General features: G+C 44.5%; 3 protein-coding genes across 4 annotated transcripts; 2 read left to right on the top strand and 1 right to left on the bottom strand.

The window, feature by feature from the left end:
• Positions 1 to 1,226: 1,226 nt before the first annotated feature.
• On the bottom strand, positions 1,227 to 10,079 carry HSPD1 (heat shock protein family D (Hsp60) member 1; the record flags this gene model as incomplete). Its single annotated transcript, XM_079538735.1, has 11 exons — positions 1,227 to 1,379; positions 1,464 to 1,642; positions 2,260 to 2,434; positions 2,944 to 3,189; positions 4,105 to 4,204; positions 4,530 to 4,698; positions 5,129 to 5,222; positions 5,490 to 5,585; positions 6,253 to 6,335; positions 6,864 to 7,116; positions 9,906 to 10,079. 11 exons carry the CDS (start codon positions 10,077 to 10,079, stop codon positions 1,227 to 1,229), a joined length of 1,722 nt encoding a protein of 573 aa, XP_079394861.1.
• Positions 10,080 to 11,070: 991 nt separating this feature from the next.
• On the top strand, positions 11,071 to 15,085 carry HSPE1 (heat shock protein family E (Hsp10) member 1; the record flags this gene model as incomplete). The annotated part of the gene is made up of 4 exons (XM_079538889.1): positions 11,071 to 11,202; positions 13,078 to 13,242; positions 14,386 to 14,475; positions 15,035 to 15,085. 4 exons carry the CDS (start codon positions 11,071 to 11,073, stop codon positions 15,083 to 15,085), a joined length of 438 nt encoding a protein of 145 aa, XP_079395015.1.
• A 3,876-nt stretch (positions 15,086 to 18,961) lies between these two features.
• On the top strand, positions 18,962 to 25,802 carry LOC306949293 (MOB-like protein phocein; the record flags this gene model as incomplete). Of its 2 annotated transcripts, XM_079539147.1 has the most annotated exons (8): positions 18,962 to 19,021; positions 20,680 to 20,742; positions 21,543 to 21,643; positions 22,362 to 22,404; positions 22,665 to 22,751; positions 23,742 to 23,821; positions 24,678 to 24,789; positions 25,671 to 25,802. In XM_079539147.1, the coding sequence occupies 8 exons, from the start codon at positions 18,962 to 18,964 to the stop codon at positions 25,800 to 25,802; spliced, it is 678 nt and encodes a 225-aa protein (XP_079395273.1). The 2 variants fall into 2 exon arrangements, with proteins under 2 accessions (XP_079395273.1, XP_079395274.1); XM_079539148.1 differs by lacking the exon at positions 20,680 to 20,742.
• Between the last annotated feature and the right edge of the window lie 363 nt (positions 25,803 to 26,165).

Raw genomic sequence — 26,165 nt, 5'->3', positions numbered from 1 at the left:
ACTTCACCAAAAAGACTAAGATTTCTCACCTCAGTTCTTAGTACAGACTTACATAGACAGTTCTTAGCAGCGGTAGGCAGCTGGGGAAAGTGACAGCTGGATTAAGAGGTCAGTTTTAAAGCACCTCGGGAGCTGTAAAGGATTTTTTGTTTTGGAACCGTGCAAGAAAAAATGAAGGGTTTGTGAGCACCACAGGAGGTGGAAAGCAGAAAGGAAAGATAGTACAGAGCAGTCTTACTAGCTGTGCTGGGTTAAAGAAAAAAGGAATAGGTGGCATACAAGGCTGGCTTTAAGGGCAAACTTCACCTAGTGCAGACAATGTAATATCCAAAGAGCTGAAGACCACAACTCTCAAGCCAAGAAGGCAACTAGGTACTATGCTTAAGCAGCAGTACTAACTTACTCAACTCTTAGCAAAGAAAACTTACCTGTTTCATACCCTCAGGGCATTCTCCCTCCTCCCACAGCACTGTGAGAAACTGTTCCAGCATGTAAAACAAGCAGTATGGAAAAGGCAAAATAAAGTCAATGCACGTGCCTTATTTTCATATCATTGTTTAATATTTCAGAAGAGCTGTCTGTCAGTTCAGCTTAGGTATTTCTTACCAGAGTTAACGTAACTTCCATTTCAGAGAAACATTCTAGACAGGAGGATGCTTCCTGGAGAGAAATGCCCTCTAGGCTTAAGTGTCAGATTTCTAGTAAATCTTACAAGTGGGCTATCAAGTTTATCCCAGAACTATGGCTTTGTGTACAGAGGAATAAGGTGATACATATCAATACTCTTGCGCAGTTTGTTTTATTACATGAAGGTCACATAAGAGTGTATTTCTCTACTTTGTACACAGTTGTCTAGTCTTATGCACAGTGGCTTCCAAGTTCTTCCTAGTTCTGGCAAGCACCAATAAATTCTGAAACAGAATACCAAGTGCCTTAATTAAGTTTAAATCAGAACCTTGGTAGATGGATCTTGCACTCAGTTATCAGGAATGTACAAATGTCTTTATTCAAAAAATACAAAATAAATTATCTGTAGGCATGGACAATGACTGTAAACAATTACACGTGTGTTAAATGAAATCCAGTAACTGATGGTTACAGTGATTCTTTTAAACACCAGCCTCACTTCAGTCAATATCCATCCTCTCACACTGACATCTGAAGTTTTTAAGTCAGAACTGTCAGTCTTAAACAGCACAGTTCATGATGCATCAGTACCCCAGGAATTAGAACATGCCACCTCCCATTCCTCCACCCATCCCACCCATTCCTCCCATTGCTGGCTCTTTTTCCTCTTTAGGAACTTCAGTCACTACTGCTTCTGCCGTTGATAAGAGAGAAGCAACGCCTGCAGCGTCCATCAGAGCCGTTCTCACAACCTGAAGACAGGAAAGAAAGAACTTAGTACCCATTTAGCATCCCTTGCAGAGGGAGGAAGAGAAGTTAAGGCTGGTTTTGGTTACCTTTGTTGGGTCTATGATTCCTTTTTCTACCATATTTACAAAGTCCCCAAGCATTGCATCGTAGCCAACTTCTGATGGACTCTGCAGTATTTTTTCAACTATTAATGATCCTTCAACACCGGCATTCTTTGCAATAGTCATTGCTGGAATTTTCAGTGTTCTCTTAATTATTTCAATGCCTGAAAGGAAAAGGATCTTTAGGAGTTAGTTATTACTTACACTTCTATTACCAAGACATACATTTAAGTGCTGGAGATTAATACAAGAAGAAAAAGCTAGCAGAGCAAGAAGTTAACATATTTTTCTCAGTTCAGAGGGTGCGTGAGGGGAACTTCTTGAAATTTGCCAACAAATTAAATCACTGCAAGAAATTAGCTCATTTTAGTTTTACCTGCCCAAGAAGTACTAAAGAATATTGTTGTCATAGCAGGTGTTCACAGAACACCTTACAAAGCCATCTTCCATTTGATGTGCTGAAGTGTCTTAAGCCTTGTTGGAATTCATGCATGTTTGCAACAGGTTAAGTAATTCAATTATTTCCTTAGAGGCTTTTCAATTTTCAGAGGATGCTGCTGCTTTATTGTTTTTCACACCCAAGCTAGGGAAGCAACAAAAGCTCTTCCCCGCTGTAAAGGAGAAATGTCAAACCAAAGGGCATTGCCATACCAAAGAGATAAGATGTTCAAGTAACTAAATACTCACTGAAATCAATCTATTTAATCCAGTGAAGCCTCAGGACAAAAAAAAAAAGTCTATTCTCAGCACTCCCACACAAGCATCTGAGTAATGTACTTACCAATTTTCTGATCCTCGTTGGCTGGTTTTAAGGCATCTAATGCTGGAATGCAGCGAAGCAATGCACATCCACCGCCTGGAACAATGCCTTCCTCTACAGCAGCACGGGTCGCGTTCAGGGCATCAGTAACTCTGTCCTTCTTCTCATTTACTTCAACATCACTTGTGCCGCCAACCTACAAGCAAGCCATACGTCAAGGTCTGTAATGAGAAGCCCATGTAGGTAAGCCTGCCATGGACTCTGCCGCCACAAAATTAAACAGCTCCTAATGCCACGGTTTAGCACTGCATTAACCCAAACTCCTTATCTGAATCAGCTGGTTATGAGACAAGCAAACAGTAAATCACATCAGCAATAAATGGCTGGTGCCACCACTTGTCCTGAGTTACTCTGACAGCAGTCCAAGTACAAGCTGCCTTCTTGAGTACTGGCTGCATTTCCACTGCTAAGAACACTACGGAGCTGACTCCATGCCCCCGCACACCTCCCGCCAGATCCAAAGGAAAAACCCATGGCTCACAAGTTACGGTGCAGCTGCAGCGTTTGCTGCTGGTTCTGGAAGTAACTCCATTATCATCTATGTGCCATTCTCTGTCTTTGAAAGTGACTGAAGATATTAGTGAAAGATGGCTGTGAAAAATTTTGCTATTTTAAGTTTTAGTTCTAATAAATTTAATATCTCACCTTCAATACTGCTACCCCATCAGATAGTTTGGCCAATCGTTCATTCAGTTTCTCTTTTTCATATTCACTTGTGGTGACTTCTAGCTGTTCAATAATTTCTTGAATGCGTTTTTCAATTTGAGCCTTCTCACCCTTCCCCTTTAGAAGCATGGTGTCATCTTTGGTCACAATCACCTCTCCAACTTTTCCAAAATCATGAGGCTGAATATCTTCTACATTTAGGCTCAAGCCCTCCTCTCCAAACACCTGAACACATAAAAAGTATAGTTGGAATTTACAGCTTTTCCATGTATGAAATTATTATTTCTAGATAGATGAACACACGTACAGCAGCCTAACAGCACACAATCACCATACTGTAGCAGCTAAGTGCAAAGAAGTTCCTCCCTTCTCCTTACAGACGAGGCATGCAGGCATTGCATAATCTCGCTGAACAGGGAACTACAGAACTACAAGCTTTTAGTTCACAACTGATTTAACACATTAATTTAATGTGGCTGGAGATTGTGTACAGGTTCACCCATGTGCTTCCAGAAGTTATGAATAGTGGCAATAAACTAACTGTAGAAGAGTTTGTTGGTTTTGTTACTTCACGTTTCATGTGGCTTAAACATCTATTTCAATAACCAGCTTTGGATCTCAATATCATGTCAGGATTCTGAAGCATGTATTAAAAAGCATTTAAAAAATGACAGTAACAGTCAGTAACATCAACTATTCTGAAACAGAGATAGTACAATTAAACATTTGTGTAAAATAAAAGTAACTGCATTCTCTAGCTTATTCTTAATCTTCAGAACAATCACATTCATCCTAATTCAAGTCGTAAGAAGGGAACTATGCTTGCTATTTTTCCTCAAGAAGTGTTTTGGACATTTCTCCTCTAAGAAACTAAATCCTGCAAGGAAACCCTGTGTGTAACTTCAGCCACTTATAGCAACCTATTACTCAAAGCTGTTCAGAGCTGTGTGACGCAGCAAGTGTCACCATACTTGCTCTTGTACTTCTTCAAGCATCAGTTACCACTGCCCTTTTGAAAGAATAAGAAACAGCTTGCAACACAGCAAACAGAAGTCATGGACTTAAAACTAAATTATTCACCTCCCTAGATAGCATTTGTGTTTCTTAGAGGAAAAAGTCAAGTAAAGTATCATTACTTACGGCACCACCTGTAGCAATTGCCATATCCTTAAGCTGGTTTTTCCTGTTGTCACCAAAACCTGGTGCTTTTACAGCAACAACCTGAAGACCAACCTTGAGCCTGAAGAACATAATTGAGAGGGCAATACTTTAAATGTGTTCACAGAACAAATCTAATTGCTATAAATTAATATTTCAGTACCAATGCAACGGTCAAGCAAACAGGGACCTTCATGAACTGAGCTGCTGTTGCTCAAACAAGTAGCTAGGAAACCAATTCAACCTAAGCAATATCAATTATGGCTATGTGTAAGAGTTGTCACTTTCTAGTACTGGGAAAATTCAAATACATGCTTTCCAATGTATTCCTCTAAAAGGCTGAAAATGCAGGGAATAAAAAAAATTTATTGTTCCAAAGCCCTGAAAGTATGAATTTCAAACCTTACCTGTTCAAGACTAGAGTGCTGAGGGCTTCTCCATCAACATCTTCAGCAATAATGACCAAAGGTTTGCGGTGACTATTGGCAATTTCAAGAGCTGGAACTATGGACTGTACACTGGAAATCTTCTTTTCACTGATTAAAACGTAAGCATCCTGGAATTCACATTTCTGCCCTGCAGAAACAATATGCACTGTCTCAGCAATCTCATCATGAAAGCAGAATGAGCCTTCTCTGAAACTTACTGTGCAGCTTCAGAGATACTACTTTATCTTTCTACTTCAACTTTAAAATAAACCTAAAGCCCCTAACAACTAATGACAAACACAAACCCCATAAAAACCCCAGCACTGTCTTTTAAGACCTTCAGTTCTGTTATCTGGAGTGCCGCAGGGCCAGCTTAATGGTAGCACAGAAAATTGTTCACACTGAGCATGAAAGTATAAAAAGGAAAAAAACTATCAAGCTTTTGCCATTTTTCTGATAGGGGAAGGACCCCAGCATCCTACTGCCATGATATGTAGCATAACAGCCTTTATAAGACACCATTATTTTAAGATTAGCTGAGCCATTAAGGTAGCTGGCACACAATTTTATTAACTCACCTTTGGCTGTATTAATGAAATACGGAGAGATGTAGCCTCGGTCAAACTTCATACCTTCAATGATTTCTAATTCATCATTTAGAGTTTTTCCATCCTGTTTAGATGCAAGGAAGTCTTATTAGACATCTGTTTATAAGAATACCACACATAACAAAAAGAACTCTACACCACATCTGCTTCACGTGCTTTCTCTCCAAGGAAAATAATGGTATGAGCAGTCCAAGCCTGACCTAGAATGGATGGGAATGGAGGAGTTGTAGGTGCTGACATCCACTGCCCTCCACATCACATGCCACAAAAGCCAGCCCTCACTTGGAAAGGCAGACATTTTGCTCGTGGTCCATATGCTGACAGCTCTCACCTTGACAGTGATTACACCTTTCCGGCCGACCTTTTTCATGGCATCAGAAATTATATTGCCTATTTCCTGATCTCCATTCGCTGATATTGTGGCAACCTGAAAAAGCAAAATGCTTAAATTCATTTCACAGACCACATAATTTGTTTCCTTACTACAAACAAAAAGATCATTTTCAATTCTAATACACACAGAACAAGTGACAGTAGCACATCCACACCACAACTACAATACAGTGGCTAGTGGCTTCAGGGCAGCTCAAGCAGTGGGCAAGATCCCACACGCCGGGTTCATGCAGCACACACATCTGAATCTGCAGCCGCAAGAGGAAACGAGCCACAAAGCCCAACACGCCTGCAAAGTGCACCCAGCAAGGCATCTGCCTCAACCTGAACCTCTCACAGCTCATCTGTGACAAAACTCCTGCAAGTCAGCCATCACCAAACTCACCAATACATTTTTGCTTTCTTCAGTTCTTCCCAAATAATCACACTTAGGTTTTATGACCACTTTTTGAAAACAGTCCTGATGGAAAAAACTGCCTACTTCTGAACCAACATCTAAGTGAAGATAGAATACTGGGCATTTCAAATAACTCATGAATGTGTTACCATGGAGATCATTCAATGAGATGTATTCCAAACCTTTATACGTACAAATAAATACTCAGTTCTTCTGTATCCACAATCTACCACCATCAAACCTGACTTCACTAATCTTTCTGAAATAACATTATGTGGTGTGTTTTTTTTTGTTTTGTTTTTACCTGTGCAATTTCTTCTGGAGTTGTAACTGGTTTAGACAGTTTCTTCAGTTCAGCTATAACAGCATCAACTGCAAGCATCACCCCTAAAGATGAATGGGACACTTGTGAGGGAACAGAACAAACTATACAGTACAGGAAAAAAAAAACCCACAAGAACAACAGTTTCAAACCCAAGAAGCCCATGTTACAAAAATGCATCAAATTTGCAGGTTCATAAACAAGCTGTTCTAGCTCTGCACTGTCATCTTCATACCTCGTAATCTTGGCTTTTGAGCTGGCATGACAAACATTCAGCCACAATCAAAAGTAATTCATGTGAAACCAGCAAATTTATATGCTAACCAGATATGAATTAAAATGGATTTTAGAAGTGTGCCTATATCAAATTAACCATTTTTCTGTTTTGTAGGCAATAACGTGTTCAGAGAAGACAGATTCACTCAATATATCACAGCAGTAGCAAGTAGATTCTGAATGCATCACTGCTCAAGTTAAGTTTTACCTGGTTCTTCAGCAAAAGGCAATTTATTGAGGAAGCCAGCCAAATTTAGCATATGAAAAGCAAAAAGCCAGCAATTAAACATTAAAAACACTGAACAAAAAAAAATTACCCCTCCTGATTTCCACTGGATTAGCTCCTTTGCTGATCTTCTCAAAGCCTTCTTTGGCAATAGCACGTGCAAGTACCGTTGCAGTAGTAGTACCATCTCCTGCCTCTTCATTTGTATTGTTGGCAACGTCTTGAACCAACTTGGCTCCAATGTTTTTGTATTTGTCTTTTAAGTCGATTGCCTTTGCCACTGTCACACCATCTTTTGTCACTTTGGGGCTCCCCCAGCTTTGTTCAATAATAACTGTTCTTCCCTAGGGTTACAAATAATAAACATTAAGTAAAAGCCAGGCAACCCACAGCACATCATTGCAATGAAAATCCTCTGTGAAGTGTTACCTTTCACGTTAAAACTTGGTAAAATTCCCTTCAAATCACAATAAAAAGCATGTGGCCAAAAAACAGTAATAGGAAACTTTGCACATTTTGAAAAGAGAAAAGTTATAAATCTCATTGATGATGAGTATGAGGAACAGAAAACACTCGCTGTAATTGTGTCCGTGTGCTGTACTAATTTCTCAAAAACCGTTGGCACTTGCTTTAACTACAAAGCTGGACTATCCTAATTAAAATACAAAGTTGATATGGAAAATTATGGACCATACAGGGAACATAGGGCAGATGCCTCTCACAGAGCTCCAGCTTGAATAGCTGCCCGAATCAATCACGCTCCAGAACTTCAGCTGGAGACAGCAGAAATGCAACTGCCTCTCTAGCACCGCTGCCCTGAATCTCTTCAGCTGTGGTGACGGCTGGAGCAGTTGGAGGTGGGGAAGGAAGACCAAACATCCACCTCACTGCTGTGACTGCCAGCCAGTCCTGCACAAGCCCCCTCAGCTGGCCCATGAGGCCCAGGTGAGCGCTGAGCGCACTGCTCCTGCTCACACTGCTGTAGCTGACTGCATGCCAGCATGGCTTCAGCTCCGAGCAGAGCCTGGCTTGCAAGCCCAGCCATCCAAGGTCTCCGACACAGCGTGCTGCCACTGCGGTGCACTGCGTTCCCTGCCTGTGCAGTGCCCACTCACGTCTGCCTCAATGATTCAAGCCATGCATTGCTGCTGCGCAAGAGGCCACGTGGCTCCTGAAGTACAACTAACCCTAGACACTGCAGAAAAGAAATGTAAAGCTGCAGTTACCAGCTGAACATGTGAGAGAACCTGCACATTGCTCATTCTGTGCTACAGAACAGTTACATCAAGTTAATATTTAACACAACTTCTTACCGCTACTTCATTCAACCTGTGCTGTTATTAAACCCAAAGGGCCTCAAGAAAAAAAAACAACTCTGTTAGTATACTGATAAGTTCTTCTTCATACAGTCCCCTCCTTGGTTTGCTCCGTTTCGTTGTTTTGACCTGACCTTATTACAAATCAGTTTGGTAGTTAGGGAAACAATAACAAAGACCTACTTACATCCCATCACATTAAACAGCTTACACTCAACATAAGGATGCTATGACTGTGAATAAAAGAAATACACCTGCACTTTGAGTGGTCCTGCATATCAAGAACTACAGTAACAAAGCAATGGGCCTGCTGGCAGCAACATCAGAAGATTGTTCAAAACTGGAAATTGTGCTTCTTTAAATAAGGAAGAGTGCAGAAGGGAAGTTCCCTCAGAGTATGGTATTTCTTATAATTGCTAGAGGCTGAATCAGGTAAAAAGAGCAATCTCTACAAAACACCTGGAGAACAGCCGATGCACTGACTGCAAATGAACAAGGATTCCATGAGGTTGCAGTAAGTTGCATCAGGATCTGCCCTTTAACCAGCACATTTAGACCATGCTCAGACAGTCACAATGTAGCCTAAGCCCAAACCAAGCGTTAAATCAGCTGATCACACTGCAGCCTCATTCTTTTGGAGAACTGTCCTTATGGAAAGCAGCCAGAGATTGCTGACATCACTGCTGCTCAACCTTAACCATGCTCAGTTAATGGCATCTTGAATAAGCGAAGCTCCAAAAATGTATAAAAGATAAATAGTTTCATAGAGGCCAAGCAGCCTTGAAAAGATCAACCACGCATACAGTGTTACTGCACATTTTGAACCTCCTATGTTTACTTTAGTCCACATTAGTTACAATATCCTCCCTATTTCAAGGTTATACTTGGAGCTGGTGTATTAAATCCTTCAAAATTCCAAACAGTGAATTTATTGAAAGCTCCACCAGTCTTCTGAGATGTAAGGAGCTCAGCAGGGAGATAGGACACAACTGCGACTACACCATTCCTACCGAAAAACCAAAGTGATTCCATCTAACTGCTCAGCATAAGGAGCTGCACAACTGCAGCCAGCTCACCCACCATTCCACCAATGGCAGATAGCAATAAGCAACAACCATGTCTGAAATCCCACGGAAACTGAATAGCTGATCTGGAACAGGCATTGCTATGAATGTTATTCTAGGTATGCAAAGAATAACAACGAAAAAGGCACCTCTTCCTGAAGCAGGAGCCTCATTTTGTGTTGTATGACTGTGCAGAATACAGCATCTCATTTTCTGAAAGGCCTAAATCTTGCAGAGGTTCACAGACTGTATTTCACCCTACAAACAAAGGATGCCACTGGCACGGATTTCCCCATAAGGCCTTTAGGAGCTGGCTGAAAGCTCAACATTATGCCCTTAAAAAGCTTTCACCTCGCTACTGCTGGGAGATGAAGGCATACAAAGCCGTAATTTCTACCTAAAATAAATAAGTGCCAATTTAACTATTCCTTTTGTGAGGAGAGTTAATGATCTACCACGCCGTTAGGAACCGCGACTGGAGCCATTCACACTCAGCACATGGCCGTTCCCTCGGCCTCATTTACTGCCAGCTGCCTAAAGGAACCCACGGCGGCCCACCCAGGGAGCAGCTCGGTCTCCGTCTGCCCACAGGAGGCCGACAGACGATCACAGGCAGCCCGCAGCCCTCCCTCGTCCCCGCGGCCATCACAGACACACACGTGCGAGTAACGGGACGCTACAAAGACAAACGTGATCCGCTATGGCGTTTTAAAAGAGAGAAAAACACACGAAACCGGAGCGCCCTGCCGTTACCTTCGGCCCCATGGTGACGGCGACAGCATCCGCCAGCAGATCCACTCCCTGCAGCATGAGGGCTCGGGCGTCCGCACCGAACTTCACATCCTTCGCGTACGCCCGCGTCAGGTGCGGGGCGAGCGCTCTGGACACCGGCCTGACGTGACGAAGCACTGCGGGCAAGCGGAGCATGTCTGAAAAATGAAACCCCGCGTTGAGCTGCGATGGAACAGAATGAGCGGAGAGTCCCGCGGCGGCCACATGTCCGCACGCCCGCTCCCGGCAGGACACGCGCCGCAAGGTCAGAGCCGCTCGCCCCCTGCTGCCCACCGGCCGCGCTGCAGCCTCCCCACACCGTGCCGGCATCGCCCCGGAGCCGCGAGGGGCCGCGAGAGCCCGCGGCAGAGCTCGCCCCACACGCCGGGCCGCACGCCGAACGCGGAGCCCGAGCCCGCGCGCAACTCGTCGTAAGGCCGGAGATCGGCCTCCCCGCTACCGGCGCACGGCGGTGCCTGGGCGCCGCCGAGAACGGAGTAACGGTCGCCGTGAGAACGGAGAGCCGCTCTCAGCTCACCTGCGGGGTTACGGGAGGCGCCTCCGCCGTCCGGTCCGGTCCGAGCGCGCGGCACACAAGTCTGCACGCAGGGGCGGGAAGCGCGCGGCACTCACTCACTCACGCGGCCCCGCCCCCCGCCGGGCAGACACCCGTGCGGGGAGCGGCGCGGCCGGGCCCCGGAACCTGCATGGCCTCTCCGGTCCACCAATGGAGGAAAAAGGGATGCGGGAGTACCGCGCGCCCTGCGCGTGCGCAGGATGCGCCAAGCATGAGTCACTCAGGTTCCGGGGCCCGCCGATTCCAGAACCTTCTGGAACGCCCATGCTCGCTCCGGGTCAGAGGTGAGCTGACTTCACTTCCGGGTGGCTGGCTGACCCCAGCACCGGCCAAGCGTTGAACCTCCGTTTCGGCGGCACCAACAATGCTGAGGCGGCCCGTGCACCCGCGACGCGGGCGCGGCGACCAAAAATAAGCGGCGGGGACCGAGCGGCTCACGGCTGGGGGCGGAGCGCCGCCCGGGGGCAGGGCGCGGCGCGCGGGTCGGTGGTTGCGCATGCGCACGCGGTGACCTTTCTCACGTGTGCGACCAGCGGCGCGGTCACTCGGTGCGGGAGCGCAGCAGCCGCCATGGTGAGTGCCGCGCCCCGGCTCGTGCCGTCGCAACCTAGCCCGCGCTCGGCCGCGTGTCAGTATCCGTATATCCCTGCAGCTCTGCGCGGCGTTGGGCCCGCCGCTGCAGCCCGCCTATCTGCAGGGCGAGTAAGCTCTGATCGGGGGTCGTTGGGTGCGTCGGCAGCATGCCGCTTTGCGCGGGTGCTGCCCGGCGCTGTCGGAGGGCGATAGCGGCCGGTGGGGCTGCGTCGGGCTGCGGGGTGGCGGAAGCGGGCGGGGATGGAGCGGCGGCCCTCCTCGTCGGCGTCCCGCCTTAGCACCGCGCGGGCGCTCGGCTAGCTCGGCCCGGAGCTGGGAGCGGACCTTGGGGCGGCCTGGAGCGCTGCGAGGTCACCGAGTCCTTGGGGGGGCTGCGTTGGGTCCCGTGAGAGCTTTGGCTCCGTCCCGTGCCCTGCCTGCGGCGCTCAGTTCCCGTCCGGGCTGCGCTTAGCGCCTGTGGAGCGCGGGAGGGAAAAAAGAGCTCCTCGTGTCGCGTTCGGCTCTGTAAGCTGCTTCCATCCAGGCCTCCTCTGGAGGAGCACTGCATAAGGGCAGAGCTGTCCTTGTACCCACACCGATATCTCATTAGCAATTGTAGAACGGCCCCGGTGACAAGGACCGTAACGATCATGTAGTTTCAGCCCCCTTGCTGCGTGCGGTGCTGCCAACCACCAGACCAGGCTGAAGCTTTCCCCAGAGCTTAAGCATGAAGTGCCCGCGTTCTGAAGACTGCTTACCGATTTCAGTTAAACAGAACATTCCGTTTCAGGGAACGAAAAGAAAAAGACATCAGCTCTGGTGTTTTCTTCGAATGAACATCATCATAGTTCACAGTCGTTTCCATGTCTTTTTCATCGTTCTAGTAGTAACAGTTTTCCCAGGGATGCATCTTTCACACACTAGTTTTGTGCTCGCACATTGCCTACCATTTGGTTTTCCCCCAGTTTTAAATCTTGTGTGCTGGTGTCAGTGAGGGGTGCACAGATGCCAGGCTGATCTAGCTGTTTCTATGAGCCCAGGGTACCTGCCCTGCACCACACTGTCTCCATGTGACTTGGCAAGGCTCCATATCTTTCCTCCTAAACCAGAGCAGATTCCTTCTTCTGCCCCTGCTTGGTGGGGCTCTGTGCTTGCCCTTCATCTCCTGTGTGGGAGCTGGAGTGCTGCTTCACAAATGCTGCCAGTAAGGGGGTAAGGAGTTGCTTTTAAATGTAAAAAAATGAAAATAAAAAAAATTCAGTGAGTAGAGGTAGATAGTGACTGACTTATCTGCATGAAGGAAAAGCACTCAAGGTAGAAATGTGCTTACTTCCTTCCTTCTGTGGGCTTAGTCCTAAATGTTTTGTGGCTAAGGGTAAGCATGTGTGTATAAATCACTCCAAGCAACAGCAGTTTCCATTGGGACTTCAAACTTCAGGAGCCGTGTTGCATCATGTGAAATGCAATGTCTTGAAATTGCCTGGAGAAGACTGACATGAGATACAGGCCTAGACTGACACTTCGTTACTATAAAATATTCTGCTACAATGAATAAAAACACAGCTGTCCTCAATCCTGATTAAGTCCGTCTGTGAATGTAAAACACCCTTTTTATCATCAATAGGCTGTTCTTAATAAGCAGTATGAAGTAACGGTTTAGGATTAAACGCCTGCAGAACTTGCAGCCGCGTGGGGCTCCTGCTCCACCTGCTGGTGGCGTGTTCCTTAGCTGTGCCTCAAGGGCACACATTGCCCACTAGGAGCCCGTGAAGGCTGCTTGGGAGCGAGCTGCTTCTGAGGAGCTTGGAGCAGTTGTAGCACAGCCTTGCTTTCGTCTCCACCGATTTCTGATGCAATCAAAGGTGTGCTGTGCTTCTATGGAAGAGAACTGCCTGGCTGTGCTCTTAAACTCTTGTTCTCTCACAACGGCTGAGTTGTGGGCTTTCTTTTTTTAGTTGCATTTTCGTTCAACTATTTTTCCCTCAACATTGTGCTTCTTTGCAGGCAGGAAAAGCATTTAGGAAATTCCTTCCCCTGTTTGATCGTGTTCTGGTTGAACGATGTGCAGCAGAGACTGTAACCAAAGGAGGCATCATGATTCCAGAAAAAGCTCAAGGGAAGGTGCTGCAAGCAACAGTAGTAGCAGTTGGATCGGGAGCCAGGGGGAAGGTAAGCATCCTGAAGCATCAGCTTTGGCAGCTGGAAAATGGTAGTAGGAAAGGGATGGCTGCAGTGTAAGTTTAATGATACAGCACAAAAATTGAGAGAGGGCAATTGAAGTTGGAAGTGCAGGTCTAAAGAGGAGGTAGAAATCTTCAGTTCCCCTGCCTGGCTCTGGCCTTGAATTCGTCTTCCTTTGAACATTTGTAAAATGGAAAATACTTGCTTTTTGAAACATCCTTAAACAATAGTTACGTGGTTTTCTTCGTTGTTCTGAGCATGGCATTCACTGTCTTGTTCAAAAAGTATTGACCAGGATAGGGCTTACTGGACTACAAAAAATCAGGAATTGGTAGAAATAAATGTTAATTGAGCTTTCTTAATCTTTGATTGCTAAATACTCACAGGATCCTGAAAAAGATCTTCTAATTTCATTTCACCACCTTAAAATGCCCGTGGCTTCACTATTGGAAGATTTTCCCCCCATCTAAATAGTGATCAGTTAGTTCCAACAGTAGGAAGGAGGTTAAAATTTAACTTGAGTGTGTTGACTCAGACTTGGCCTGTGAGTCTCTCCATAATATCATGGTTGTTTTTCTCTGTGTCTGCTTTTCAAAGCGTTACATTGCAAAATGGCACTATTATTTGACTACTGCTGTGATATTGAATTTATGGTATAGAATTGTAATTGAACTTTGTTCAGAACAACTGATACAGAATTGTCAGTAATACAGAAACTATTCAAAGTAGCAGAAATGGGCAAGTAATACTAACTGGTACTTAAAGAAATTAGCAATGCTTATAGAATATTGAAACCGACTTTATCAGATATTTCAGAACAGAATTCTATGGTCTGGCAATTCCTGATTTTTTCTTTTTGAGAAGACTTTGCTGTTGCATTTGTACTGGAACTAAATGGCAATGCTTTTCATTCAGAAAATCACTGCTTAAACATTGTGGAACTGTAATGCTTGAAAACTGAGTGGTATGCTTTTCCTCCTGGTAAACCTGAGTATTCTTGTTCCACTGTACAACTGAAATTACTGTGACATCTTGAATAATTATGTGGCTGTATGATTATGCTATGGAGCAATTCTCATAATACCTTTCCATTTAACTTCTGTAAAGTAAAGGATTTTTTTTTTTTTTCAGGATGGTGAGATTCATCCAGTGAGTGTAAAAGTTGGTGAAAAGGTTTTGCTACCAGAATATGGTGGTACCAAGATTGTACTAGAAGATAAGGTATGTTTTCCCATTTTGTGAATGTAAATTAAACTGGTTCCCAGCGTCACGCAGTCAGTAGTAAATATTAGAGGGATTAGCAGCATTTAATAAATGCAGTTGTTAGTATTCAAGTGGGAACAGTTAAATCTAGCCACATTTTTTGTCCCTGCAGTACTTGTTAATTCCACCCTTAATTAAAAAAAAGTAACCAAAGTGACATCTTGGCTTGACCTTTGCTGGATGGACAAAGTGCCTTTATCTGCCAAGCAAGCAGGAGAGGGAAGCCTACGGGGCTTTGAAATTACTGGGCCGTCCTTACTTTCGATGGGGAAAGCCTACAGAATTGTCCTCTTGTAGTACTTATGCTTCCTGCTGCTAAAACGAGTAACGTGGTAGCATTCCCAAGTTGTGTCTCCTGGAAAAGAAGAATCTGTACAAGTCCAAGAGGTAGAACAAGCTGTGCTTAGCTCACTTTTGTTTTGTACTTTATGATGCGTGGTAGCCTTCAGAACCAGACAATATCTGCAGAACAGCTGATAAAAATCAATTGCGATGCTAATATTTCTTCTGCTTGCAGGATTACTACTTGTTTAGAGATGGTGACATTCTTGGAAAGTACCTGGACTGAAGTTGTTGCAGTATCCGTCGTCCATTCCACTAAAATTCTGAAATGCTTTCTTTCATCGTGTAAATAATGTCCTTTATTTTATAATAAGCAGGCATTGAGTCGCTGAAATAACTTGTGATCTCACTGTAATGATGGAACAGAAATAAAAGTATGTACAGTCAGAAATTGGTTGCTTTTGCTTGAGTTCCACTGAACAGTGAAATGCCACCATCCAGCCTTAATTATTCCAAACAGCATCATTTTTATATCCTTATCCCTGTACTGAAATTGTAAAGGCCTTTACAATAAACTTCTAAAACTGTGCTGCTTCTGTCTCAGTTTCTGCTACTGCTCTGTGAAACTGAGTATCAGTTGGGTGATTAATTGAAGTAATCTCTGGAAATAAATAGTTTTGTTTTACTAATGCTTTAATGAAAATACATTTGTCTAGTGGGGGGAGACAAAAGTGGTTATTGCAGAGAGATGGTGATAAAGGAGACAAAAGCTTTGTTTCATCTCAGACTTTACCATTGTCTCCAGCATGAGCTAGTGGCAGACAACAAGACGTTGAACAAGACGAACGCACACAAACCATCCTGCCCCACTCTGAACAGAGCTTGCTGCTAGCGATGCCTCCTCCAGAAAGAATTCTAATGATTTTTCTTACCTAAGTGATTCTTTTTTGCCTACCAAATAACTTCCCTACAGAAATTAGTTGGCAGAATTGGAGCTGATGCTGATCTTAATGCAGTAATTGATAACAACTTTGCCTCATCTTGCCAGATCTCTTCCTCTCCCACAACCGAGTAGAGAGCTGATACTGTATTTCACAGATTATACTGCATTTATCTTGAATGCAGCATTCTTAAACAGTAAGATATTTACTCAACTCGTGCTGAAGCAATCACATTAGTGTGTTTCTAACTGCCCTCTTTTGCGTTGGGAATGCATTCAAGGTTATCTACACATGACTGCACAGATCTGCACTTTATACTGTTCCTAGGTATGCCTTCACAATTGGTATGCTGACCGACTGCAGTCTGAGAGGATGGACTGTCTTAAAAGGCTTCGATATAGGCTTACGTGAAATAAATCCATACAGCACTCATTGCTACCAAAATCAATACTAGCTAAATAGTAGTTCTTATTGAATTAAAGCTGTTATAAAAGCAACATTGCTAGATAAACTGTAAGCCTGCAGATAACTGCAACGGATTATAATAAAGAACACTTATCACTTTCAGTAGCTATAGTGAGGAACTTCTGCTTCCACATGCCCTAAAACAACATATTTTCTGCTGGGTGTGATCTGTTGCTACTTTTTTTACACAACATTAAGTATCACCCAGCAATTCCATTAGAAGTTGGCTCTAATGCCTTCTGTTCCCTGTAGCTGGTGAGCACCTACTTTGGAGCTGTAGGCAAACCACGCAAAAGCTGCTCTGTCGAGATGGTGGTAAAGAATTCCCAGTAAGCAGGAGTGGGCACTAACAAGAGAATAGAGAAATCCTTTGCCTCAACAGGCTGACCTGAAACCTGCCCTGAGGCAGTTAGAGCAGCACACGTTATAGCAGAAACGAGGTTATCGCACTGCGGTTATCTTAAAAGACAATTCATTGCACAACGGAACACAAAGCTCGGTGAGAAACGTTATCTTCCCCTGCAGCAAGCACGCTTTTATCTTGTGTGATAAGGCAGGTATTCTGGTGTAGTCACATACTGAAAGGGGCAGGCATTTAACGCATTCACAGCTTAATTAACTTACAGAAACTGGATGACATCCTAAAGAGAAAAAAAGGTGCAGTAGGAAATAATACCCAACAGGTAAATGTTATTTAAAAGCCTAGCATTTAAATACTGTCTTTTAGAGATCATTTGTGTAGGATCCTAACTCGTGAAGTTCACAGTTCCTGTTTGTGAAGAGCTGCTCTAATCTACGGTGGTGCAACCTGAGACCTTGGCAGGCAGGCAACCCTGAGGAAGAGGTAGCACGTACATCTTTGCTACCTGCACCACTTCCCTGAATCCTTGGCCAGGGCTGCCCGGCCAGCCCAGCCCGTACCCAGCAGGACTGCACTGAACCAGCACTGCCATGTTGCCAAGTGCATAACACACATCACTGCTCCCAACTCAAACTCCAACTCATGCTTTCAGCCCCAGGAGATTTTCAGCACCTTGCTGTCATTAAATATTTCTCAGGTACATCTACCCTTTATATAGCACACTCAAAACCAATGTCACATTATCCTCAGAAGTTTCATGGGAATAAAAGATACATGGATAGGAAAAAAAAAAAAAAAGCATCCCTTAACTTAATCAAATGAAGGACACACTTGTGTATTGGATGGGTCAATAGACAGAACATTTTATTCCTGCACTACAAAGCTGTCCTTGTCAGCGAGGGCAGCGTAACCTACTGCACTGCCAAGGTGATCCATCTGCCATTACTGTTTTTTAAGTCCATGGCTACATACCATATTTTATATTCCCTGGGTTATAGAGTGAAGGTCAGTATCACTGACAAATGCTCTCTCGTGCTTCTGTAAGAATTTAGACTTAATGTTCTAGGAACTGGTGGAACAAACAAAGCTCCAATTTGTGCAAAAAAAAAAAAAAAAGTCACATACAGCCATACTTGTTATTTGGTGAGGATCCAGTTCTTTCCAGCTATCTGAAGTATAAAGAATGAAGGCAGACTCCATCTATTTCCATTCTGGAAAGGGCTCCCCTGGCAGCAGCAGTACTGCTTTTGGAAGGCCTTTTTCATCATGCCTGTTACCTGCCAAGTAGAAACAGGGTGAAGCTTTCACAGCCCACTGAGGAGATCTAGAGAGGAATGTCCAGGCCCTAACAGCACAGGGGTAAGATGACATTGGCCAAATATTCCCCTTTTCACTCATCAAACAACGCAGACCAGGTAAAAACCATGATGTGGAATTACTGTTGATCAGATTTTGTGTAAGAACCACTGGAAATTCACTAAAAGAAAAATTGAAAGCAGCTTCCAGTAACAAGGGGATAATTATCAAAGAGCAACAGAAAAAGATACACAGATTTACATATCTTGTTTAAGAAACACTTCAGAAACATTCTTTTTTCCACAAAACTGAGCCAGTTTCAAACTGAAGGATGGGCATTTCTCACGGAGAGGTGGCTATTCTCAGCCAGATGTCCATGAAACAGAAGTCAGGGTCAACTGAAAACGTCACATCTCCCCCCGTTCTGTGCTTTAGATACCAGCTGAACCTTGAAATCCATCAAAAAAAAAAAACGAAAAACACAAGACTATATTATGAGGGACTGAAACAGCACCTCTGTTACTTCGGGGCTGGCTAATTATAAATCAATGTCATAAAAAATTAACGCAGGCTCACAGCAGACCTAACGCGGCAGCACGACAGGCAAACCCTCAGCGCAGCGGTAACTGCTGTTATTAACTTCCTCACCTCGGAGAAAGTGCTGAGAGGCGCAGTTTCGCGCTGCGGGGCCCAGGCTCGCACTCGGGGCAGTCACGCTGACCCGCGGCTCACCGGTAAAACAGTAACCAGAGCAAGCGGCAGCGGGCCCTCGAGACGCGCCCGCGTTATCGTGCCGCGCACGGAACCCCCGCTCCGTCCCACGAAGTCGGGGTGCCGGCAGCCAAGCGGGGAGCGGCACCGTTCCGCGCTTCTCATCGCGTCGCCCAGCTCATCATCCACAACCCCCGCTGTGGGCGCAGCGGCTCTGCCCGCCAGCGCAGCGCACCGCACCCCCACCACCCGCAGCCAGCCCCGCGGCCCACGGTTCTTCTTCAGCGCCTCTCGCGAGACTTCCCGCGCCGCACCGCCCAACAGTCGCTCGCCCGGCCCCTCGCCCCGCCCGGCGCCGCCACATCCGGGTCCCGGCGCGGCTGTCACTATGGTCATGGCGGAGGGGACGGCAGTGCTGAGGCGGAACAGGCCGGGCACCAAGGCCCAGGTAAGGCGCCGTCGCCGCGCGGCCGGACCCGGGGAGCGGGCGGCGCCGCCGCCGAGGCGCGATGCCGGGCCGGCCGTCGGGGCGCCGATACCGGCCGGGCCGCGCTCCGCGGGACCGCTTTGTTCGGCGCGGCCGGGCCGGGGCCCCGAGTACCTCCGTGCGGCGCCCGGCCGGGCCCAACGGGCTCCGCCGCCGAGTAACCCGGCGTCACAGGGCCGAAGCGCGGCTTCCTCGGCCACGCGCCTCCCCCGCGCGGCGGCCGCGTCCCCGTCCGCGCCGGCGGCACCGGCAGGCCTGAGCCGCGGCCCTGCGGAGGCCCGGGCGGCCCTTACGTAATGCGGCCGTGAGCCGCTTCCTGTTCACTCACCGCGCCGCGCCGCCGCTTCCGAGTCCGCCTGGAAGGGGCGCGTCTCGGGCGTCTGCGGTCCTCTTCGGATCGCTCCCGAGGCGAGCCTCCGTCGGGCCTTCGCGGGGGTCGTCTTCGTTCCGCCGTTGCCGGGAGGGCGCGTCGGCAGAGCGGTGGCGGCACGGGGCTGCGGAAGGGTGCCTCTCTTCCCCCGTTAGCCTTCGGCGGGATGTCCGGAGCTCCATCGCTGCGCAGCGCCGTGCGTGCTTAACCTGCGGAGGACACGGAGCATCTGCCATCTTCTGGGTATCCTGAAAAATACAGTACTGCAGTCTGTGGAACTAGGAAATAGCAAAACTCACGTGGGCTGAAGAATTTTGGAGATGCTTCTCTTGTGTGTGACCATATTTCATCCTAGATGACGCTGTGGTATAGCTGTGCAGTGTGTAAATGCAACAACCCACCATCCAAGCACTTGCTACTCCTTTCCCTCAGCTGTTGCAGAGCAGCCTGCTGAGCTGCACAGGGAGGATGCCTTCCCTCAGTCACTGCAGCATAAGGTCAGCAGCAGGAGGCCAACATGTAATGCTTCTGGCTCCCATGCGAAGCAGCATTGAATGGGACACGCAGAAAATGCTGAGTTAGAAATCCCATTTCTCTGGGGTTATCATATTCACACTAGGCAAAAACAGCTGCAGAGCACTGACATGCAGCTGGGCCTGATGCAAGGCTTCAGGTGGTTGTTGATGTTAGCAGCACTGAATGCTGTGGGCTGCTAGAGCTGTTACCCCAGTTGTGCTGCAGCACACTGACTGAGCCAGAGAAACACAGCACAGAGCTGGGTCTGTGGTGCAGCATCAGCTTGCAGAAGCTGCTTTCAGTGGTCTGTTATTACTGGAATACACTGCGATTTTTAGCCTAGTGCCAATACCATAATGCTGCTCTCTACAGACCTCTTATTTTCCCATTCTTACGCTGTCTAACTTGTGAAGCTGACACTGTATGCAAACGTTTGATTTAAATATCCAAGGCTGCAGCAAGATGTGTGGAAGAGGCAATGTTTACCACACACCGAATCAAACAGAGAGGTTCTAATAGTAGCAGCACATTAGGAGCCTAATATGAATAATGTGAATATGCTTCACGATATTCATACCAAGTTTGTGTGCTGCTTTTATTAAGAAGTAGCTTCCTAGAATTGTATGAACTGAGCCTGCATCTACATTCCCTCATGTTTGAGTGTACTGGGCCTTTCTTCCTCCTCCCTTCTTTTTGTTAAGTTAGTTGAAATTTATTTTTCTTTTTTAAACAGGATTTCTACAATTGGCCCGATGAGTCCTTTGAGGAGATGGATAGTACATTAGCTGTTCAGCAGGTACTCTTACTTATCTAAAACTCTGCTTGTAAACTCAATTTCTTGAGTTCTTTTATTTTTTTGTTTAAAAACAAACAACCAAACAAAAGAAAAACAAAGGGATCATAGCACGTTCTTTTTCTGCTTACAGTAGTTCCACAGAAGAATCAACTTCATCAACTTTAAGAAATGAATTACTAACGGGATGTGGAGAAATAGCTAGAATTCTCAAACATGATTTAAACAAACCAGATATAAAAAAAAAGCGGGGTTGTGTAATGCTGGAATGTGATGGAAAGTACAGCAGTAATAGCAGGGTGACACAATCCTAGGCTGCAGCAAATGAGAATAAGACCAAACACAGCACCCATGGACGCACAAAGAAAGAAAATCTGCTTACCTTTGTAAGGCCTCAGGTTCACAGGGATCTCCAGCAAGATGCTCTTACCTCCACTGCCAACCCTTAAATGAGGTCTGGGAAGGTGTGGATCCCGACTCCACCCCTTCCAATCACTCAGATGCATGGCATTGCATTGCATGCACCTGAGTAGCCCTGGGTTGGCCCCACCAGATTCTGAATCAGTGCTTTAGGCAGTGACTTACTTAGCATTTCCACTACAGGTTGAAAACAAAAACCAAAACAAACAAACAAAAAAAGCTACTTTTTAAACTTTTTAGCCTATCCATTATTTTCTAAATAAAAGGAAAATGACTTTATCTCTGGGAAAGTAAGTCTCTTGAAGGCATAATAATGTCCTAAATACGTTGTTTTACTGTAATTACAACAAGACCTAGTGTTTGTTTCCTTTCCTCCACCTCAGTACATCCAGCAAAACATAAGGGCAGACTGTTCCAACATTGATAAGATCCTTGAACCTCCTGAAGGCCAGGATGAAGGTGTGTGGAAGTATGAACATCTAAGGTAAGAACTCATCTTCATCAGCATAATGTCCCGAGTCTGAGTTTTGTTCATTGATAGTGGTAGGGGATTTTCACTGCTTTTAAGTTGTCATATTCAACTTAAGAGGTTAAGGGATGCACTTCCAGACACATTCTACTGGAAGCTGCGTTTCTACAAGTCTCTCACTGTTAATCATCTGTGGTGGTACTTTAAGTACTTAAATGGTTTGGAGGATGTGTATCTCAGCAGGATGGAATGATGCCTATCTGCAAATTATGCCCTTAATTTTCTCAGTGTTCTTTAATTGCTTTTAAAAAAAATCTATATTTGTGAAATAGTATTTCTTCCCTAACGAAGTTGGTATCTTAAACACCTCCACAAAATTGTGAAATTCAGCCTGTGCTGTCAGGTAAAAAATCAAATATAATTGTTGTAATCAGTAAAAAAGATATGCTGGTAAGCATTCTGTTTCTCTCAAGTTGTATTTTTATAGTGTGTTAATTGGTAGCCTGTTGTTTATATTGACTTTTCAAGTCTCACATCAGCTGAAATTATGTGATGGTATTCTTAAAGTACAATGTTCTTCTTGTTCTGTTTTTTCCACTTCACAACAGTCATTTCAAGAAATGTTAACATCTGTTAAGAAGATCAGAATGTATCATTTTGTTTGTATTTAGTATCTCCAGTGTGAAAACAAATGGCTTGATTTTGATGCTGCTTTGTTCAAATTCCTTTTTAGACAATTCTGCCTTGAGCTCAATGGACTAGCTGTCAAGCTTCAGGTAATTCTTTCCTTAATATTTTTATGTTGTACTGGCACTTGATGCAGAGTCTGTAGAACTTTCTTTTGAATTTGTACATCTACGCTTAAGCAGTGGATTCAGGTAAGAGGTTTTTTTAGGGTTTTAAGGACTTGTAGGAAATAACTCTTTTTGGTGGTGGGCAGGACAAGGAAGTGATTTGGAAAGACCATCTGATTTTTTTTTTTTTTGCTTTTGGGTAACTGAAACTGGTTTTTGTAACTGAGCAATTGTCTTCACAGAGCGAGTGTCACCCAGACACATGTACTCAGATGACAGCAACTGAACAATGGATTTTTCTTTGTGCGGCTCACAAAACTCCCAAAGAGGTATGGATGGGTTGTGTAAAACTGACCCTACTGATGTAAGGCTTTCTTCTACACCTCGCAGCTCACGAGGAGACTGTTGCAGTTGTTTTCTTAGTTGAGCTGAGAGCCTTTGTGGGTTAAGAACAATCATATGAGGTTTCCTTCTTTCTTGTTTGGTAGTGAGTTTAGATAAGGTTGGAGGGAACTGCTTCCTACGGCAGTACCAGAGATAGAAGGACAGCATTCTACCTGGGTGTTGTTTGCAGTCAGAGAAAAGAGGAGGTGATACTTGTTATCTCTGAGCATCATTCATCTGCTGTTTTCCATGTTGATAGCTATTGCCTCATGGTCAGGGAGTGAGCAAGGCAACCCTGAGAGACTGCTGACCGAAAGTTACAGCTGAGAAGTCAGGGAATGACAAAGGACAGGCACTGCTGATTTCTCTCTGCCTGGCCCCACTTTGCGTTGGCTTTTGTCCTTTTCTTCTGCACATACTTGATTGCAGAGACAGGTCTTGGCTTATTGTATATTTATCTAGAATTATGCTTTTGTTTTTTTTTTTTTTTTGACAAGGAGGTTAAAAACAGCAATTAAACTTAAGGGCAGTTCTGTGTTTTTGTTTTTGATTTGTAACTCCTTTTGGATAGGATGTAAAAGCAGTAGTCTGGCAGCTTGAGAAACAAGTCAGCTGTGACATAAGGAATGTTTTTCCTTTTAGTGCACCTCCAGTATGCATTTACATGATAAGGTATTACTCAGGGAGATGCATAAAATTCACTACTCATGCACACGATCACATTTCCATAGTAACTTGCCTCTTGAAATGGGTTGTAAAACAAAGAAAAGCAACATCCTGCTTGAGAAGGAAATATAGCCAGACCTTCAGAGAAGCTGTAAGAAACTTCTGGGACTAAAAATGGCTAATTATATTAAAAGCATCAGGAAACATAATTGTTTTTCTTTAAGTAAGTTATGCGATAACATCATGCACGTGCTCACTGTATTTTGTAGTGTCCTGCTATAGACTATACTAGACACACGCTTGACGGAGCTGCATGTCTTCTGAATAGCAACAAGTATTTCCCCAGCAGGTAAAAATGTTTTATTTTGGGAGCAGAGAGGTGGCGGGGTGTAAATGGCATCTAAACATTTAAAGACCACATAGAAACGTGTAACACCATTTTTGTGGAATACTACTGAGAGCATCAGAAATCCTGCAGAATGGGCCGTTGTTGGTACAGTAACTGCCTCTTTTCAGCTAAGAAAGAATTCCTGCCTACTGAAACAGTCTGCCATTAGCTGGAACTGACAGAGGTGCTTTTTAAGTGGGAACTGCTTGTTTTCCTCATATTTCTTGGTATTGCTGCGGGGCTTCCACTGGAATGCCAGTCTAAGTAACAGGACTTAGGCAGAGGACTTATACAGGACTTAGGAGACAGTTGGACTTGATGATCTTATAGGTCGTTTCCAACCTTGTGATTCTATGATTCTGTGATACTGCACTGAGAATCACCAGAAAGCAGCAGCAATCCAGTGTGGAACAGCAGAAGACAGATTGAGTGCGTTCATTGGGCAGCCTGCCATGTTGGATCATGGAAACCTCACCAGAGAAGTCAAAATGGTTCTTCTCTGGGAATCCTCTGTTGGTAAGGAGGTGGAGCTGGAAGTCTTTTTTCCTTTGCTCTTCATTGCTAGAAACCAGAAATCCAGCCTCCACCAGATCTTTCTGTAGTGCAGGCAAATCGTACCTGTTTTCATATGTGCAGGTGTGTCAGCATTTTTATTACTTATGCAGAAAGAAGGAACTGCAGGCATATCTGTAAAACTTCACTCTAAGTTTAGCATGTAACTTCACAGTATAGTTTAACAGTCAAAATTCACGTTGACATGTATTTCACTAGTCATGGCAGTAGATTTGTTTTGTAACCTTTCTCCTGGTGCTTACAGGGTTAGCATAAAGGAATCCTCTGTAGCCAAATTAGGATCTGTGTGCCGAAGGATTTACAGAATATTTTCACATGCTTATTTTCATCATCGGCAGATATTTGATGAATATGAAGTAAGTAGTTCAATAGTTCAGTTATTGCTGAAATTACAGCTAGGATAATTGTATTGCCTTCTTTTAACACAGAAGATCTGCACTGATGTGAAGTATTCATTACAGTAGATAATGCTTCTATAAGAACTGAAATTCCATGCTGTGATTTAAGTCTCAGGGCTAAATTACACACAGGAAAGTGTGTGTGTTTATTACAGAAACTCACCTGTTTAGTTAACATATCCAATTGGTTACCCTTTCCTTTCCTTGGTTTTATTCAAGCAAATACTAATCATCATCTTACTTTCAAGATTCCCAAATGTATTCAAAAGGCTTATAGAAATATTTATTTCCTGATGGCATGTGTTATGCAGGCAGTTAAAGGATTATAATTATAAAACTGTATAAAAGCAGACCAACGAGTGGCACTTCCACAGCTTTGGGTTTTTTTTTTAACCAGGACATAGAAATTAATAGATGAGGAGAAAGCTGTAGGCACAATGAAATGTTTGCCAACCACTTCAAGTTGCTGGCACAGCTGTGGAATGGCTGTGTTCCATTTTGGTGGGGATGGTGTATGTAGCAGGAGTTTAATACCTTAAAATCCTTTTCTGGAGAGCAGAGCAGAATTGTGGTGATATTTTAATACATTCTTCCTTAAGTACTGTTAAATTGAGCTATGACTTGAGCAATGAACCAAAACCCCAACTGAAGGTTCAAGCTTATAATCGAGTAGTGAAGGGGATGTGTTAAAAGAAGTAGTATAAATCTATCATTTAAGCACTGCTACTTGTTTCTAAGACTCCTAAATCCATTACATAAAAGCAGTTTAATTGTACTTTCCTCGATTGTTTATAATATTCCTTCTCTATATGTATTTTTTCCCCTTTTTTCATCTCCAGAATGAAACTTTCTTGTGTCACCGGTTCACTAAATTTGTGATGAAGTATAATCTGATGTCCAAGGATAACCTGATTGTACCAATTTTGGAAGAAGAAGTGCAAAATTCAGTGTCAGGGGAGAGTGAGGCATGATGGGGATGACTGTATTGAAGCCTGTACTGAAGACAGACAAAAAACTACGTACTGTATATATCATTTTAGACACTTCAATCATGTATCCTTATAGCTTTGTTTAGTATACTTTTTGTATGCTGTGTGCATTGCCTTTTAATATGGGAAATACCTTAAGTTATTCATGAGCTGTATATTCATCAACGTGGCACTCATGGTTTTTAAATAAAAGTAGTAGTATCTGTTTATAATGCCTGTTAATAAAAGAATTCACAGTTCTCTAAAATTGCTGCTAAACAATCATTGAATCACAATCCTGAAGAGGACAGATTGGGTGGGGAAAAAGCAAGATTAAGATTACACAGCAAGCCATTTTGTAATACA

This window comes from Tetrao urogallus (assembly GCF_951394365.1).
Source record: "Tetrao urogallus genome assembly, chromosome: 8".
Lineage (NCBI taxonomy): Eukaryota > Metazoa > Chordata > Aves > Galliformes > Phasianidae > Tetrao > Tetrao urogallus.
This window is presented reverse-complemented; position numbering and strand designations above follow the sequence as displayed.